This window comes from Danio aesculapii, chromosome 2 (genome assembly GCF_903798145.1).
Source record: "Danio aesculapii chromosome 2, fDanAes4.1, whole genome shotgun sequence".
NCBI classification, from domain to species: Eukaryota; Metazoa; Chordata; class Actinopteri; order Cypriniformes; family Danionidae; genus Danio; species Danio aesculapii.
The window spans coordinates 42,689,453-42,708,795 of NC_079436.1; the positions used below are offsets into that span (position 1 = coordinate 42,689,453).

The 19,343-nt window shown below is 38.5% G+C and overlaps 1 protein-coding gene across 2 annotated transcripts in view; it reads right to left on the bottom strand.

Moving 5' to 3' along the window:
- The window catches only part of adcy8 (adenylate cyclase 8 (brain)), a 116,257-nt gene extending 99,939 nt beyond the window's left edge, over window positions 1–16,318 (bottom strand). For both annotated transcript variants that reach the window (XM_056479906.1, XM_056479914.1), the window contains exon 1: window positions 14,712–16,318. In XM_056479906.1, coding sequence (XP_056335881.1) covers window positions 14,712–15,593 — 882 coding nt within the window. In that variant the 5' untranslated portion in view covers window positions 15,594–16,318. The remainder of the gene's footprint in view (window positions 1–14,711) is intronic.
- Window positions 16,319–19,343: the final 3,025 nt, after the last annotated feature.

Consider the following 19,343-nt stretch of genomic DNA (forward strand, 5'->3'; position numbering starts at 1 on the left):
TTGGAAAAATAAACTGGGATTAAAATAGCTGTTCCAACTCTCTGTGATTTTTATTAAGTTTTATAAGTTTAAAACGTTTTTAAAACATAGCATGTTTGTAATAAAGACAGTAAAATCGTAATGTAATTCTCCAATAATCACCACGGCCGCATGGTCTCAGTAAACGCACATTTGTGTGTGTGTGTGCATACTGCAAACAGCATTTGTGTGAGACTCATAATTTCAGAAAGGCTTGAATAAACTCCACCACAAATATATCAAATAAACTTAATTGGTATTTTTGACTAATAAGCTGTATTTCAGCTTCATCTGTTTCTATCACTGACTGCTGTTTATCTAACATAACACAAGAGAAGCAGACACACACATGAAAACAGTGAGCAGGGAGAAGCAGCTCAGTTGAATTTAAAACCACAGGCAGCTCAACTCATTGTTCAAGCTCTTGTTCTCTCCAAACTGGATTATTGCAACTCTGTACTAGCCGGGCTTCCAGCTAACTCTATCAAACCTCTTCAGCTGCTTCAGAACGCAGCAGCACGAGTAGTCTTTGATGAACCCAAAAGAGCACATGTCACTCCACTACTCACCCGTTTGCACTGGCCAGTTGCTGCTCGCATCAAATTCAAAGCTCTGATGTTTGCTTACAAAGCGACCTCTGGCTTTGCTCCTTCTTATCTGCTCTCACTTCTGCAGATTTATGTGCCCTCCAGAAACTTGCTTTCTGTGAATGAACGCCGAATCGTGGCTCCATCCCTAAGAGGGAAGAAATCACTTTCCCAATCTCTCGCATTCAATCTGTCCAGTTGGTGGAATGAACTCCCTAACTGCATCAGAATCACTTGCTGTCTTCAAGAAATGACTAAAAACTCAACTATTTAGTCTCCACTTTCCTTCCTAATCTGCAACTGCCTCTCTGGCTATACCACTAACTGATCTCTCTCTCTCTCAAAAAAAAAAAAACATTTCTAATGCTTTGCTTCTTAGACTTTACACACCTGAAACTTGCCTATAGCACTTATTCACTGTTGCTCTTATAGTTGTGTAAATTGCTTCCTTGTCCTCATTTGTAAGTCGCTTTGGTTAAAAGTGTCTACTAAATGAGTAAATGTAAAAACAGTTACAATGTATTCAGACACCAAAATGGGCAGATTCTGGAGGCTATAATAAATAATTTGATTAGTATTTTAAACTGAAACTTTACAGACACATTCTGGGGGCACCAGCGGCTGATCTTACATCTTGTAAGGGGTAAAACAGGTGCCCTTTAATGCAACGGGTTACATGCAGATGCTTTGTTATTCTGATTACAAATTATTCTGCACCCATTTTTGTTTTCTTTGAATTGTAGATCAGAATGTTTCCGACATTTTATAATAAACATTTTATAATAAAGACAGCTTTCTTTCACCATGGGATTAAAAATAGAAAAAAAAGGTAATTTTATCTCACAATTATGATTTTACTGGGCGTCACTGTGGTGCAGTGGGTAGTACGATCGCCTCACAGCAAGAAGGTCATTGGTTCGAGCCTTGGCTGGGTCAGCTGGCATTTCTGTGCAGTTTGCATGTTCTCCCCATGTTGGCTCTGGTTTCCCCCACAGTCCAAAGACATGCACTATAGGTGAATTGAGTAAGCTAAATTGGTCGTAGTGTATGTGTGTGAATGCGTGTGTATGGATGTTTCCCAGTGATCCAACCGCTGTGTAAAACATATGCTGGATAAGTTGGCGGTTCATTCCGGTGTGGCAACCCCAGAATATTAAAGGGACTTAGCCGAAAAGAAAATGAATGAATGAAAAGTGACTAAGTAGCATTTATTTTTCGATTATTTTTTAGAAATGTCATGCTTTCATTTTTAAATTTCGTTATTGCAATTGTTTCTCCTAATTGCAGCTTTATATCTCACAATGGAGACTAGGTTGGCACTTTTGTTCTCATAATTGCACCTTTGTATTTCACAGTTGCAGCTCTAGATCTAATATCATGAAGAATTGTGTATAATTGTGTGTCAACTGGCTCTCATAATGAGTCCGTCAAGTCTAAACTTTTAAAAATGTTTAACATTGTCTCAGAGTTGTCTGGAGGAAACCCACGCCAACACGAGCAGAACATTGCAAACTCCACACAGAAATCACAACTGACCCAGCTGGGACTCGAACCAGCGACCTTCTTGCTTTGAGGCAACAGTGCTAACCACCGAGCCACCGTGTCACCCTTAGTCATTTTTAATCAATGAAATGCTATACAAATATTAAATATTTAATATGTCCTGTGGCCGCTGTACATTTTCTACAGTGTGTCAATCAAATAAACCCAGCAGGAGAATTAACAGAGCAAATCTGAACTCACAGTTAAACTATTGACTACTTCAAACCAGACACCCGCACGCGCAAACACGATGCGCATTAACTACAGTCTTTAACACCGTTATTATCCCAGCAAAGTACAGTGATATCCGTCGGCGTGCAGCACAAATCGTTAAGAGTGATTGACTCCCATTGACTGCCACAAATTAAAAGAAAAAAAACCCACTGCAGACCAACAGTATATATCAACATTGTACTCCAGCCAGAGACTCTTCACCAAGCCGTGGAGTCGAACCGTGATTTAATTAACACTCCATTTAATTACTCTGGTTGATTACAGTTGTAAAATGCGGCCTCTGAGATTTTCAATAGATGGGCTGCTGTCCATTGATAATTCCACCAGAGAGCAGAGACATTAAAATGCCCATCTGAAAAAACTCTAAAACTGAAATTTGACATTTAAGGGTTTTTTTTCTAAGTGGAGGACTGTCATCTCCATGGAGCATTTTAAATGGGACATATTATATCCTTTTTTCCCATAAATCTCTAGTGTCCCCAGAAGGTTTCTGTGAAGTTCAGCTGAAAATACACCCCAGATGATTTATTATAGCTTGTCAAAGTTGCCCTTATATGGTTGTGAGCATAAATATGCTGTTTTGTGTGTGTCCCCTTATATTCAAATGAGCTGCTTCTTTAACAGAAGAGGGCGGAGCCTTTACAAGTTAATTTGACACACTGTAAAAAATAACTGTTAACAGTTTTCGTATTGTGATTCACAAGTGTTTTCCGTTTATTTACGGTTGTGAATAATATTTTTCTTTAAATCTGTAAATTTAAATCAATCAGAGGAAGACAAAGGACCTGCTGAAGTGTTTGCAGAACGGTGTGCCATATGCAACAGACATTTACTCACAAGTCTGTGGGCGATGCGTGGCGTGACGTCTGAGGTTGAAACTAGGAATGACCAGTAGTGGATTAAAGCCTTACATACCCAAACTGGACGATGATGAGAAAAAGGATAAAACTTATACACTGCACCAGGACAGGAGTGTTTAGTGGATAAATTTATGTAGCTGCTGTGTAGTAAAGTTGGTTAAACTCATGAATTAGCAAGTTAGTGCTCTGATACAATGTGTTGGCCTTTGTAAATAAACATTAGACTCTTAATACATCTATACTATTTTTACAGAAAATGTCATGATGTTTGTCACATCACCACACTAAACAGCATTTCTGAATCATGCTGATGATAGTGTGAATAGTGTGGAGTTAAATTTAAATCAGAACTCTGGTCTTTGTGAAAACATGTAAGTTTAACCACATTAATCATACAGAGTGTTAACAAGCTCATTCAGAAAACAATTTTGTAAACATTCTCAGAATATGAAGTGGCATACTTGTTTGAGATATTAGGTAAAATGACAAATTACAATGCAGTGAGTAAACAAAAATGGCTGATCAATACAGTGCGTAAAGAAAAACGGCGTACATATGCAGTGAGTAAACAAAAATGCTGGACAGACGCAGTGAGTAAACAGAAACGGTGGACCAATGTAGTTAGTAAACAGAAATGGTGGGACAGATGCAGTAAGCAAACAGAAATGGCGGACAGATGCAGCGAGTAAACAGAAATGACAGATCGATGCAGTGAGTAAACAGAAATGGCTGACAGATGCAGCGAGTGAACAAAAATGGCAGGACAGATGCAGTGAGGGAACAGAAATGGCAAACCAATGTAGTTAGTACACAGAAATGGTGGGACAGATGCAGTGAATAAACCAATATGATAGACAGATGCAGTGAGTAAACAGAAATGGCGGACAGAAGCAGTGAGTAAGCAAGACAGGACAGACGCCGTGAGCGAACAGAAATGGCAGACCAATGCAGTGAGTAAACAGAAATAGCAGACCGATACAGTGAGAAAAACAGAAATGGCAGACAGAAGAAGTGAGTAAACAAAAATGGCGGGACAGACGCAGTGAGCGAACAGAAATGGCAGATCAATGCAGTTAGTAAACAAAAATGGCGGGACAGACACAGTGTGTGAACAAAAATGGTTGGACAGATGCAGAGAGTAAACAAAAGTGGCCGATCAATACAGTGAGTAAACAAAAATGGTAGACAGATGCAGTGAGTAAACAGAAATGGCAGACCGATACAGTGAGTAAACAGAAATGGTTGACAGATGCAGTTAGTAAACAGAAACAGCAGACTGATACAGAGAATAAACAGAAACGGCATATAGGTACAGTGATTTAACAAAAATGACTGATAGATACAGTGAGTAAACAGAAATAGCTGACAGATGCGGTGAGTAAACAGAAATAGCAGACCGATACAGTGAGAAAAACAGAAATGGTAAACAAATGTAGTGAGTAAACAGAAACGGCAGACAGAAGCAGTGAGTAAACAAAAATGGCAGGACAGACGCAGTGAGCGAACAGAAATAGCAGATCAATGCAGTTAGTAAACAGAAATGGCGGGACAGATGCAATGAGCAAACAGAAATGGCAGACAGATGCAGTGAGTAAACAGAAATAGCAGACAGATGCAGTGAGTAAACAGAAATAGCAGACCGATACAGTGAGTAAACAGAAATGGTGGATAGATGCAGTGAGTAAACAAAAGTGGCCGATCAATACAGTGAGTAAACAAAAATGGTAGACAGATGCACTGAGTAAACAGAAATAGCAGACCGATACAGTGAGTAAACAGAAATGGTGGACAGATGCAGTGAGTAAACAGAAACAGCAGACTGATACAGAGAGTAAACAGAAACGGCATACAGGTACAGTGAGTAAACAAAAATAGACAATCGATGCAGTGAGTACACAGAAATGGACAATCGATGCAGTGAGTAAACAGAAATGACCGATCGATGCAGTGAGTAAACAGAAATGGTGGACAGATGCAGTGAGTAAACAGAAATGGCTGATAGATGCAGTGAGTAAACAGAAATGGCTGATAGATGCAGTGAGTAAACAGAAATGGTGGACAGATGCAGTGAGTAAACAGAAATAGCTGACAGATAGAGTGAGTAAACAGAAATGGTGGACAGATGCAGTGAGTTAACAGAAATAGCTGACAGATGCAGTGAGTAAACAGAAATGGTGGACAGATGCAGTGAGTAAACAGAAACGACCGATCGATGCAGTGAGTAAACAGAAACGACCGATCGATGCAGTGAGTAAACAGAAATGGTGGACAGATGCAGTGAGTAAACAGAAATAGCTGACAGATAGAGTGAGTAAACAGAAATGGTGGACAGATGCAGTGAGTAAACAGAAATAGCTGACAGATGCAGTGAGTAAACAGAAATGGTGGACAGATGCAGTGAGTTAACAGAAATAGCTGACAGATGAAGTGAGTAAACAGAAATGGTGGACAGATGCAGTGAGTAAACAGAAATGACCGATCGATGCAGTGAGTTAACAGAAATGGCTGACAGATGCAGTGAGTAAACAGAAATGGCGGACAGATGCAGTGAGTAAACAGAAATGGCTGATAGATGCAGTGAGTAAACAGAAATGGTGGACAGATGCAGTGAGTTAACAGAAATAGCTGACAGATGCAGTGAGTAAACAGAAATGGTGGACAGATGCAGTGAGTTAACAGAAATAGCTGACAGATGCAGTGAGTAAACAGAAATGGTGGACAGATGCAGTGAGTTAACAGAAATAGCTGACAGATGCAGTGAGTAAACAGAAATGGTGGACAGATGTAGTGAGTTAACAGAAATGGACAATCGATGCAGTGAGTTAACAGAATAGCCAATCGATGCAGTGAGTAAACAGAAATGGACAATCGATGCAGTGAGTTAACAGAATAGAAAATCGATGCAGTGAGTAAACAGAAATGGTGGATAGATGCAGTGAGTAAACAAAAGTGGCCGATCAATACAGTGAGTAAACAGAAATGGCGGAAAGATGCAGAGAGTAAACAGAAATAGCTGACAGATGCAGTGAGTAAACAGAAATGGCTGACAGATGCAGTGAGTAAACAGAAATGGTGGACAGATGCAGTGAGTAAACAGAAATAGCTGATAGATACAGTGAGTAAACAGAAATGGCGGACAGATGGAGTGAGTAAACAGAAATGACCGATCGATGCAGTGAGTAAACAGAAATGACCGATCGATGCAGTGAGTTAACAGAAATGGCTGACAGATGCAGTGAGTAAACAGAAATGGCGGACAGATGCAGTGAGTAAACAGAAATGCCGGACAGATGCAGTGAGTAAACAGAAATGCCGGACAGATGCAGTGAGTAAACAGAAATGGCGAACAGATGCAGTGAGTAAACAGAAATGGCGGACAGATGCAGTGAGTAAACAAATATGACAGATCAATGCAGTGAGAAATGGCCGATCGATGAAGTGAGTAAACAGAAATGGTCGATCGATGAAGTGCGTAAACAGAAATGGCCTATAGACGCAGTGAGTAAACAGAGGTGGCCGATTGACGCAGTGAGTAAACAGAAATGGCAGACCGCTGCAATGAAAAAGCAGAAATTGCAGACTGAGGCAGTGAGTAAAGAGAAATGGCAGACGTGGGTGAAAACATGCAGATTACGGGATGATATGGTGTATATTCCTCATGCTTTCAGAAAAAAAGGCTTACTAAAATGTCACTGTGTTGTCCTTTTTAAAATTTTTCTGGGTTGGTAGATGCATCAGGGAAACACATAGCATTTAAACATCGAAAAATATCAATTTTCATAATATGTCCCCTTTAAGGCAGATGAGCAATGCATTGTGAAAATAATGTTGCTTGCTGTGACCTTTTTGAGATTAAACCCACAACATATTCTTCCGAACGCTCAGACCTTTAAGTGCCTCCAACTGTTTACCTAAAGTACTTTTGCATGCTTCACTCCCAGCACTTTTCACTCAAGGTGAATCTTAGTCTAATATAAATGATTGTAATAGTTCTGTGTTATTGTGCCCTATTAATCTTTAGTCAGAATATATCTGTAGAAATATCTATGTGATAAAAAGTTATATTTATGTGAAGGAAAGTGTTGTGATGGTGTTTTGATATTATTATATAAACACAACAGTAATTAGATTCATAATGAACAGTACGGTCTGTACTTCTATCCATCACGGTCTCATTGTCATGTCAGATAATGGCATAAATATGCCATCTGCTCTGACCGCGGTCTGTTACCAAGCCAAAAAAAATCACCACTGCATTTCCATTCTGGCTTTCTGCCATTTTTTAAATGCAAAAAGCAAGGCAATCCAGCTTTGTCACTTGAAGCTGTGCAGGTTTGTCTGAGAGATTCAGGATTTAAAGAAACAGCTGCTGAGGAAGTGGCAACCAGACGGGCAAAACATTTTGCCACCCTGCCAATGGCTAGTGACTGGAGAAAATTTACTCGAGGAAAAAATGAAATCTACCAGCCATGAAATTGAATACAAGGCCTGTCACAATCATAAATTTTGTTCTGATGATTAACAGTCATACAAATAATTGTGATTAATTATTTTAATTGCTGACATCCCTTACTGTCTTATTTCTTTATTAATTTTGGAATCATTTACATTATAATACAATACAAATAAATTATAACAATGAAATCTGCTATAAAAATAGCTGCATATAAATTTATGACTTTAATGCTCTGGAAAATGTTTAATGTTTATTTCCATAATTTGGATGACAAAATGTGATTCAAAATTTTACCTGCTTAAAAGTTTTTTTAAAAACAGCCATACATAATATAATATAATATAATATAATATAATATAATATAATATAATATAATATAATATAATATAATATAATATAATATAATATAATATAATATAATATAATATAATATAATATAATATATGACAACAATTTAATTACAAAACTATTATTTGTGGTTGTTTAATGGCCAGTTATACTTTGATGGCAAAGCAATGAGATCTTATGTTAGTGGAAAAGATTACATATTTCAACATATTTACAATGCAGACTTTGTGGTTTGATAATCACACTAAGTTATATCACAATTTCAGGGATTGTTAAAGTTAATAAACACAAAATACCAGCCAACTGGCCACTGGCAGAATTCATATATATGATAACTCTGATTTTTACCTCTGCGTTTGGTCTTGGTAAAGTGTTCATCTCAGCACCTGGGTGATTAAACGTTTTAGGAACAACAAATAATAACCTGACTTCTAGTTGATCATTTGGTATCAAAAGTGGCTTATTTGAAAGGCAAAGGCCTCTAGATTACCAAAATAAAATATGTTCATGGCTTGATTTTAATTATTTAATTAGGACAGTAAAGTCTAACTTTGCTTTAGACAAAAGTCTTGTCACTTAACAGAAATAATGTAAAGTATAAAATATAAAGTCATGGTACAGTGGAAAAAGAATTAACATTGTGTATGATTACCATGAGTTTGGAGGACTGCATCCATACATCTCTGCAATGACTCAAATAACCTAATAATCATCTTGAGTTCATCAAGATTCTTTGGATTCATCTCCAATGCCTCCTCCATCTTTCCCCAGACATGCTCAATAATGTTCATGTCTGGTGACTGGGCAGGCCAATCCTGGAGCACCTTGACCTTCTTTGCTTTCAGTAACTTTGATGTGGAGGCTGAAGTATGAGAAGGAGTGCTATCCTGTTGAAGAATTTGCCCTCTCCTGTGGTTTGTAATGTGATGGGCAGCACAAATGTCTTGATACCTCAGGTTGTCGATGTTGCCATCCACTCTGCAGATCTCTCGCACACCCCCCATACTGAATGTAACCCTAAACCATGATTTTTCCTTCAACAAACTTGACTGATTTCTTGAGAATGTTGAGTCCATGTGGGTTCCAATAGGTCTTCTGCAGTATTTGTGACGATTGGGATGCAGTTTAACAGATCATTCATTTGAAAAATCTACCTTCTGCCACTTTTCCAAATGTTCAACTAGAAGTCAAGTTATTATTTGTTGCTCTTACAATTGGACTTGACAACAAGACCTTAACATTGCAAAGTAGCAGTTAAATTATGTACTGCATGCTTATTATACAATATCTACTTATTGTTTTTTTGTTTTTGTTTTTTTTGCAGAACCATGTTGCATTACCACCAATTTTCCCTAATCTAACCTAATAAAATGTTACCTATGAATCCTGTCCATGTCATCATCTACAATGTAACACTGATCCCACTACAATCTTCCACTACCATTGTTAGCAGCAGCTGATTGTTCGCTGGGTTTTTGTTTCACTGCAGGAACATCTATAGTGTCAGAGATCAAATGTTAGATTGAAAAATACATTATTAATCACTCAGACATAAATACACTTAATTGACTTGGCAGCTTGCAGTTACTGATGTCTATGCATGTGCGGAAAAATCTCCATAAGCAGTAAAATCTGTAAATGGGTTACACATATTTCAGTCCTCCAAAAACCTGTGATTATATGATCTCGCTTCACGATTTCTGAAAGCCAAGCTGCCTGAAGTCATTTCACTCAGAATCCTCCTCTTAAACTAATCTTTGTTATATTAAGTATTATCTTTCCCTCAAGTCAATGACAGACTATGGGATACTGTATGTAGGGCAGCAATGTTTTGCAGCCATACACATGCTCCACTTTTCTTCTCTTAACTTATATACATGTGGTGATATATAAAAGGTATTTAGAGACCTTTTGGAGACACAAGTCACATTTAAAGTCTGCATAATGAGTCTGAATTTTGCTTGCATTTGTTCCAAAGTTAAAGATGCAAAGATATGAACAGATAGAAATAGATATATATTTATTTTAAAACCTTATATTATTTTGGTGGAAAAGATTACATATTTATATACTACATATGTACACTCACCAGCCACTTTCTTAGGTACATCTGTCCAACTGCTTGTTAACACAAATTTCTAATCAGCCAATCACATGGCAGCAACTCAATGCATTTAGGCATGTAGTCGACATGGTCAAAACAATCTGCTGCAGTTCAAACAGAGCATCAGAATGGGGAAGAAAGGAGATTTAAGTGACTTTGAATGTGGCAGACGGAGTATTTCAGAAACTTTTGATTTTCACGCACAACCACCTCTAGCGTTTACAGAGAATGGTTCGAAAAAGAGAAAATATCAGGTGAATGGCAGTTCTGTGGGCACAAATGCCTTGTTGGTGCCAGAGGTCAGAAGAGAATGGCCAGACTGGTTCGAGCCAATAGAAAGTCAACAGTAACTCAAATAACCACTCGTTACAACAGAGGTCTGCAGAAGAGCATCTCTGACTGCACAAACCCTCCAACTTTGAGGCAGATGGGCTACAGTAGCAGAAGACCACACCGGGTAAACCTCCTGTCAGCTAAGAACAGGAAACATTTCACATTTTCTGGAATTGTTAAAATTTTATAATAGCATAAAACAAGCCAACGGGCCAATATTTGAGATTTGAACATTTAAGCTGATTATCAATATATGCTGATTATTAAAATCCGGAATAAAATACAAATCAAAATAAAAATAAAATACTGTGAAAACTGGAGAACAAGAAACTGTCAGTCTCTACAATCTTTTCCTTCAAAAATAATTTACAAACAGCAATTCTAAAGTTTTTTAACACTCAAGGCCAGCAGCACACATTAAAAATGTGTTAGAATCAATGTTAGAACTTCTTCTGCATTATTAATTCTTTTTAAATATATGCTGATAAGATAACTTATAGTAAATTTATGAAAAGCAGCATATGATAAAATGCTAAATAAGGACAAACAGAAAGACTGTTGTTTTAAATAATAAAGTAACAAAAATAGCCATTATCTGCATCCATGTGTATGCGTAGACAGATAGATAAACACACAGACAGACAGGTAGATACTAGTTAGTCAGACAGACAGACAAACGACCACAGATAGACAGACAGGCAGGCAGACAGACAGACAGACAATAAACAGACAATCAGATGCTAAACAGACAAACATTCAGACAGACAGGCAGGCATGTATAAAATAGACAGAGAGACAGACAGACATTTAGCCGATTGACAGGCAGACAGACAAATAGGTAGTTAATAGATAATTAATAATAATAAATAGTTAATAGACAGGCAGACAGACAGACAGACAGACAGTCAGTCAGGCAGACAGACAAACGGCCAGACAGATAGACAGACAGGCAGGCAGACAGACAATAAACAGACAAACAGATGATAGGCAGACAGACAGGCAGGCAGGTACTTGATAGACAGACAGATATATATATATATATATATATATATATATATATATATATATATATATATATATATATATATATATATATATATATATATATATATATATATATATATATATATATATATAAAAATATAAAAATGCATGCCTAAAGTATGTATTTTATTGTCAGTCAAGCGAGAATTGAACTCACAACGTCTCGCTCTTAAAGTAGGAAATGCTCTTGAGCCCCCCATCATCTCCCTGCACTTTGCCTCTCCACGATCCAACACAACACTCTCACCCCGGTTCTCCAGTTGGAGAAGTGTGTTATAAATGATTGATGGAGACCCTGCAGGAGTTTCCATAAGCCCAGAGAGAGCACAAGAAAGCTACCACATGCAAACTGACATCCATCTTACCCAGACATTGACGACAAGTCTCCCTGCTAAACACTGAAACAGGTGTGTGGTCAGGTCTGAGGGTATGTGTGTGCGTTTGTCCTGCAATATGAGGGAAGGAGCGATGGGAAACGAAGAGATGCTGGCAGACGAGTGTGTGAGTCAGAGAGCCCTTCTCCATATCTCCCTCCCACGCTTGCTATTTTTACAGTCTACCTCACAGCATCTTCGACCACTGCTTGGACGCACACACACACACACTTACATTTTTGGGTCTTGAATTGACTATTTTGACCTGAATCTGCATATAGACATCTGCGACTGGCCTGAATCTTTGTGAGGACACTGTGCAGCTCTGTCTGACTGTCTCTCTCTGCTGCGATCACAGTGAATAATCTTTGCACCCTATAATTAACTCACACGGCTTCCTGTCTCTTCACTGTTGTGTGTGTCTGTGCTTTTGTTTTTGTGCTCTGCATGTTTAGATTGTGTCTGTGAGTGCGGGTGAATGCCATGAAATAGCTGTAGTGCCAGTGTGACTCAGTTTAAATGTGATAGGATCACATGTGCCGGGCGTACCGGACTGACCTAGGGTCATCTTGACGTTTAGAGTCTGCTAGCGTCTGACAGAGAGAGAAAGAGGCTTTGTTGACTTCTGTGCACATGTAGTTCTATGCAACGCATGTCATTAAAGGGACAGTTCACCTAAAAGACATGATGTCATCTTGTCATTACTGTAAAATGTACTTCTTGTTAGGAGCGTAATACAAGAGAGGAGGTTTTGAAGAGCACTCGTGTCTAGACCAGGGGTGCCCAAACCTTTTCTTATGAAGGCTCAAAAACCAAACTCGACTGAGGGTAATGGGCCGAAGATATGGTTGAAGTCAGAATTATTAAACCCCCTTAATTATTAGCCACCTATTTATTTATTTTTTCCCCCAATTTCTGTTAAACGAAGAGAAGATTTTTCAACACATTTCTAAACATAATAGTTTTAATAACTCATTTCTAATAACTGATTTATTTTATCTTTGCCATGATGATAGTAAATTATATTTTCACTAGATATTTTTCAAGACACGTCTATTAAGCTTAAAGTGACATTTTAAGACTTAACTAGGCAGGTTAGGGTAATTAGGCAAGTTATTGTATACTGATGGTTTGTTCTGTAGACTATCGAGAAAAAAATATAGCTTAACTGGGCTAACAATTTTGACCTTAAATGGTTTTTAAAAAATTTAAAACTGCTTTTATTCTAGCTGAAATAAAACAAATAAGACTTTCTCCAGAAGAAATAATATTATAAGACATACTGTGAAAATTTCCTTGCTCTGTTAAACATAATTTGAGAAATATTTAAAAAAGAAAAAAACATTTCAAGGGGGGCTTATAATTCTGACTTCAACTGTATGTAGATCCAACTGTATTACATGGATAATTTCCTCATTTATTTCAAAATAAATAAAAAAACATTACTTTCATCATATTAACTAATGCTTAATAGATATATTTCACTTTTTATAATGGCCCTATTATAATGAAAACTTAATTCCATTCATAACTCAATGCTGAATACACTAGCCAAGCTGCCTTTGCTTTGATTTGCTTACTGAGAACTTCTGATTTGGGGTCTAAATGTTGAGCAACAGTATATTAATTAAAAAAAGTATTTATTTATTTACAACATTTAATTGAAACATTTGCTTTTTTGTAGATTAACAATAAAATTAACCAATAAAAAGTTACGTTAAATTAGAAATGACAATGTGTATTAAAGGCATTAACCCCAACCCTTCCCAAAATTCTCCCTCTCTTCTCAGATGGGATGGTAGGCCAAATTAAAGCTTACCATGGGCCAACTTTGGCTCCCGGACCCTAGTTTGGGCATCTCTGGTCTAGACAAATCTGAACCTAATGATTTTCATTATATGAGGGGTCAAAGATGAAAGGGGTTTTTGTTTATTGAAGCAATAAAAGTGTTATATGGCTTGACTTTTATGCACACGTGGTGATCAGCATTCATCATTATAATGTCAGACACCCACTATAATGTAATTTGGTGTAACAATAGTTTATGAACCAAAACTAAAATCTTGTCAGGCATGAATTGACAACATAATTGATGACATATTTAAAAACAAAACAAAAGATCACCATGGAGCCTCAAAATTGTATGTAGGTATTACAACATGTTTTTAATATTTTAAAATGTATTATAATTTTGCATGATCACTTGTACTTGTTATGCTAAATTACTGTATGATGAAGCATTAATTCACCCAAATTTTGTTTAACATCAGAATAATTTCTTCTTTGTTCAACATAATAAAGAATTATGGCTGCTTTTGCACTTTGGAGTGAAAGTGCCTTTAAAGCAAGCACACTTGGTAATTTGCATTGGTGTTTGTCAATATATATCTTCATAAATAATTCCCAATCCTCGAGCTCTCCTCAGATGTTTCTAAATGAGTAACTGACTGCAGTGCTCTAATATTGCCGCATTCACGAGTTCCAATTGACCTTTATTGACCTTTGCAAAATTTGGACCTCAAAAACAAGACATCAGTTTCTGACACGACAGCACAACGCAGTCCGCAACACACGACCTTAAAATGTCACTTTCAGCACCACGTTGGCTGGACAGCGACCGCTGCGCCTTGATTAAAAGCCTCGAGCGCTGAAAACATCAGCACAAATGCACATGAACTTGCCATGATGTAATATTGCACATGTGTGTGTGTGTGTGTGTGTGTGTGTGTGTGTGTGTGTGTGTGTGTGTGTGTGTGTGTGTGTGTGTGTGTGTGTGCGTGTGTGTGTGTGTGTAATTCACACGCGTCTCACCTGATTCGTGGAGATCTGCGCTCGAGGGGGCACCAGCAGCTGGAGCGCGATGTGCAGCGCGGAGGTCAGCAGTCCCGCCACGATGGCCCAGGTGAGAGGCAGAGGCAACATGCTGTAGGTGGCAAAGAGCGTAAAGAGCACGTATCCAATCCCATCCCCGAGCAAACCGTAGCCCAGTCCCGTGGCGAGGATCTGCGTGGCCATGGCGACCCAGGTCACCGCGCCGCTGTACTGCAGGTAACCGTGTGAGCTCGTGTCCTTGCGCACCACCACCAGAGCGCAGATGACCACCTCGATGCCCGTGAAGAAGCCGAGCAGCATCCCTTTGATCGGGTCCATCGGCGTGGACGCCAGGGTCAGGTGCAGCACAAGCAGGGTCAGCTTGGTCACCACGTCCAGAATGTTCATGACCACCACTGATTTCCGTCGCTGGCCCAGGAAGTAGCGCTGGTAAAGGCGCTCGAGGTCCCTGGACTTGAAGGCGTAGCGCAGCGTGGGGAAGATCACCCCGCGGTACGTGTATCCCCAGCTCAGGAAGAAGTCGGAATTGCTGGGCGCGCAATCGATCTGCAGGAAACCCAGGTCGCTGCTCGAGCGCTCGGGGAAGACTTTAGTGCCGCCGTTGTTGTGCCGGTCGCTCACCGACGTCCTGCCGGCGGAGTGTTTGCGCGAGCCCTGCGTGTGAGCCTCGTCCGGTGACGCGGGTTTCGGGCTGTGCTCGTGAATGAAGCGTTGCTCGGTGATGTGTCGCACGGCATTCTGCCACAGCAGGCGCTTTGGTCGGTTCCCGTTGTTGCTGCTGCTGCTGCTACTGCTCGGGGTTTTGTTGATGGTATACAGCTCCTCGCTCGCGCTGGAACAGCGAACCTCAGACAACTCCATTGTTCCCACGCCTGACGCGACTCTATTTACCTACACGCGTTCCCAAAACAGTCAAAGAGAAGACGAGCAGGTGTGTGCGAGAAAAAGTGAAGGCGAACCGAACGGAGAGTGGAGAAGGCATCGGGACAAGCAGACAGGTCCCACGGCAGCTGCCGCTCATCATCATACGTCTTGTCCTCCGCGAACGTCAGAGCGAATCGGTCGCGCTGGCTCGTGCCATTTGGCTGCGCAGCGCTACAGCATGGCATGCGCCCGCTCGCGTGCTGAAAAACAGCGCATCTTTACGCGCTCTGATCTAGAAAATGTCCCCCGCTGTCTGCGCGTATTACCCTCTGTGTTGCTGCAGAAGATCTTGGCGTGGCTCTGTTCTCTCTATCGCAATACAAGAATGTTAAGGAGGGCTTCCCACAACGCCATTCCGCCCCTCACGCGCTAAAGCCCAGTCTTCCACAGTATTCTGTTCTTCTCTGCTATTTTCCCATTGACTCCAGGAATCTTTGTCATATCCAGTGGTGAGAAAGCTGGAGGGATGTGAAGAAAACCACTCGGTCAGTTTCTGCTTTCAGAACAGGTTGCTGCAAAACCCATAAAAGCCGAGTGCTGAAATCTAACAATATCACATAAAACAAAAAACAAGCATGCACAAACAGCAGAAATGTCTGTATGACTGAATAAATATACTGAAGGTTTCTGTGATGTTATACAGAAGCATTCAGTGCGCCCGCTCATCTGGTGGAGATGGTATTTACACTGAGAGAAGAGAGAGAGGAGGAGGAGTGTGTGACTGAATCTTTCCGACGTCACGAGCTCCTTGCCTCTTTTTCTTTCCAGCGCGCAGCTTTTGTTTCGGTCCAGCACCGCAGAGGCGCGCGCAAAAAAAAAGAATGGGACAGTGGGACACTGCATATACCATTTTATTCTTTTAAAGAAAATAGATCTAGAGCTTGCTAAAGCAAAAAAGAAACAATGAAATGAATATTACATCCTAAAAATTCTGGGGTGTTAAATTCTGATTTGGACTTACAAGAAATGTAAAACTAGGGTTAATGTTATTGAGTGAAATGAAGCTGTCAGTATTTTACTTAATTGTGAGTTAACACAACCCAGCATTTTAGTAAGAAAACTGTTGAATATAAAGTCTCTCTTTAGCAAATGAGAACTAGATGGGCTCAGGGCCGCTGCTGGTCAAAAGGGTGCGCTATGCGAAATTTTACTGTGGTGCCGCCACAGAGGACCAAAAAAAAAAATCACACAAACATTTGCGTTTAAACATGTATTTATTTATTTATATACATAAATATGCATATAAACATTCAAACATTATTAATATTTACGTTACAAAATAATAGTTTACATGAAACACTTTAACTTCCAAATTTCAAACATTTACAAAAGGTAAGGAATAAAGCGCTCTCTGTACCTGTAGAGATGGACGGTCCTCAGGGCTGCATCCTGTGCAAATGCTGGTGCCTCTGGAGCAGTGCTGGTCTGCATGTACAATACATAAGAATTTAGTCATTTAAAGAAAAACTCATGACATACCATTAAAACAATGGGCTAGTCAAGCACTCTTCATAATGTGTCTAAACTACAACCAAAAATGTAGATTTAACTTGCTCTATAATCTATGGTGACAAACACTGACCCTTGCTTTCAGTATGAATCAAAGACATTTTATTTTTTAGGAATTAATGAGTGTACTTTTAAACAAAAAGCTTTGTTAACATTCAGAAAAAAATCATTATTTAATTCATGCAATACAATGTTTTATGTTTATGGCCTGAAATTGGACTAATTTTATATTATTGATCTTTCAGAAATCACAGATTTTTAAATCAGTTTTGTTATTTCATATAGTAATGTACAAAAATGAAAAACCTGCCTATTTAAAACACACCAATCCACTGATATAAAGACTAAAGAGACTTTACTGTCATTGCAGTGATACAAGCAATAACAACAGCAGCAATAAGAAATGTATAGAAATAGACAAAACAATAAACAATGATAACTGCAAAGAATTATATAATATATAATTATATAACATACCTATATAATAAATAATAGATACAATGAAATAATTGTGCAGTGCATGTGTATGCAGCTGGTTAACAAACAAAATTGTAAAGTATTGCACAAGTTAATAAAAAAATTAGATTTTGTGTAATTATCATCAACATGGGGTAAAGGGCAAACGCGAAAAGTCCTAGAACATGCCCTGTCCTAGTTTAAGCACAATGCATAGCAAAGCAAGAAACTAAACGTGAACAACAACAAATAAGGCAGATTTGGTGCTGTTGTGGCGAAGTTTAGCGTTAGCCTCACTAATTTACTAACTAATTTACAACCAAAAATATGTTTCCAGATTCATGGAAGTTACCTGAAAGTGATGCACGCGACTCACCTTGAACTTTTTTCCTCTTCTCGGCTCCAGACTGTTGTTGTCTTTTCCAGGGCATAGAGCTGCAACTTGCATCAATTATAATTATATGCAGCTAGCAGCCGCAAAGATTAGTGGACCGGGCCGCACCAGCACAAGCGGCTGTGACCGTACGCGGAAAAAAATACGTCACGTGTGTTTTTGCGTCCGTCATAAAATGATTTTTTTATGTATTTAACAACATATTATCAATATATATTTTATTTACACTCTTTATTTACACTTTATGTTAATATTAGTATATAAATAACAATATTTTTTGAGCAGCCGAGATGGTGCCCCTCTCGGGAGTTGAGGCCCTATACGCAGCCTGCGTATAGGCTACTCTACGTTTAGGGAGCGGCGGTACTAGACGGGCTTCAGTTTACTCAAGAGTCTTTTGAGTCCAACTTGTTTTACTGATCAGTGCCACTTAATTTAGTTCTTTTAAATGCTTCCAAAAACGCATTTTGTCTTTGTTAGGCTTCAGATTTTGTGGTCATCTTTTCAAATCTTTACTTAATTTAAAACTATAAGAATGATAAAAAAATTGTCACGCAAATATGAACTATGGTTTTACTACAAAATAAAAAATATATATTTTAGTTAAATTATTATAACCACAAATTGCAACATCAAACTTAGAAACAGAAAACAAAATCTGCCAACATGTAAAAAAAAAAAAAAAAATAATAATAATAAAAAACTGTAGTACTTTGTACCAAATTCCTGTACAATTTACTTGAATAAAAAAAAATCTGTGGTAAAGCAACTTATAGTAATATAAACAAATTCCCAATACAAGTTCCTAATTTGTTTTTTACAAATATTTAGCTCAATATACCATAGCTCAATATACCACAGTTTACTGTAGTAAAATCTAAGGTATAACTACATTATTTATCACAGTTTATCAGTTTATGATGTAGCATTCGTTAAAAATGTGTTTTTAATACTGTAATAGGCAACACCATTCACTATAGTATGTTTCAAAACATTAGTATTTAGGCTATTATGGTATTTTTAATCAGTGTGGTTACACTTTTGCTTTAATAAAATTATGGTTCATTTTCATTCTGTGCCATGGTTTACCAACAAAGTATGAACAAGGAGAATATAACCAAAACTGATAACTCGACAGGAACAACAACAATCAACTGAACTAGGCACAGGTGATGCTAATGAGTAACTGAGGGATTTAGTCAAGAATTGGCCTCAACTCTGCTACGAAACTACCAAACTAAACATATCCCCGAGAGTTATATTGTATTTTGGCTTATATCATATTTATCAAGCTATTTTTGGACACTGCACGCTTAGCTGAGCGCCAT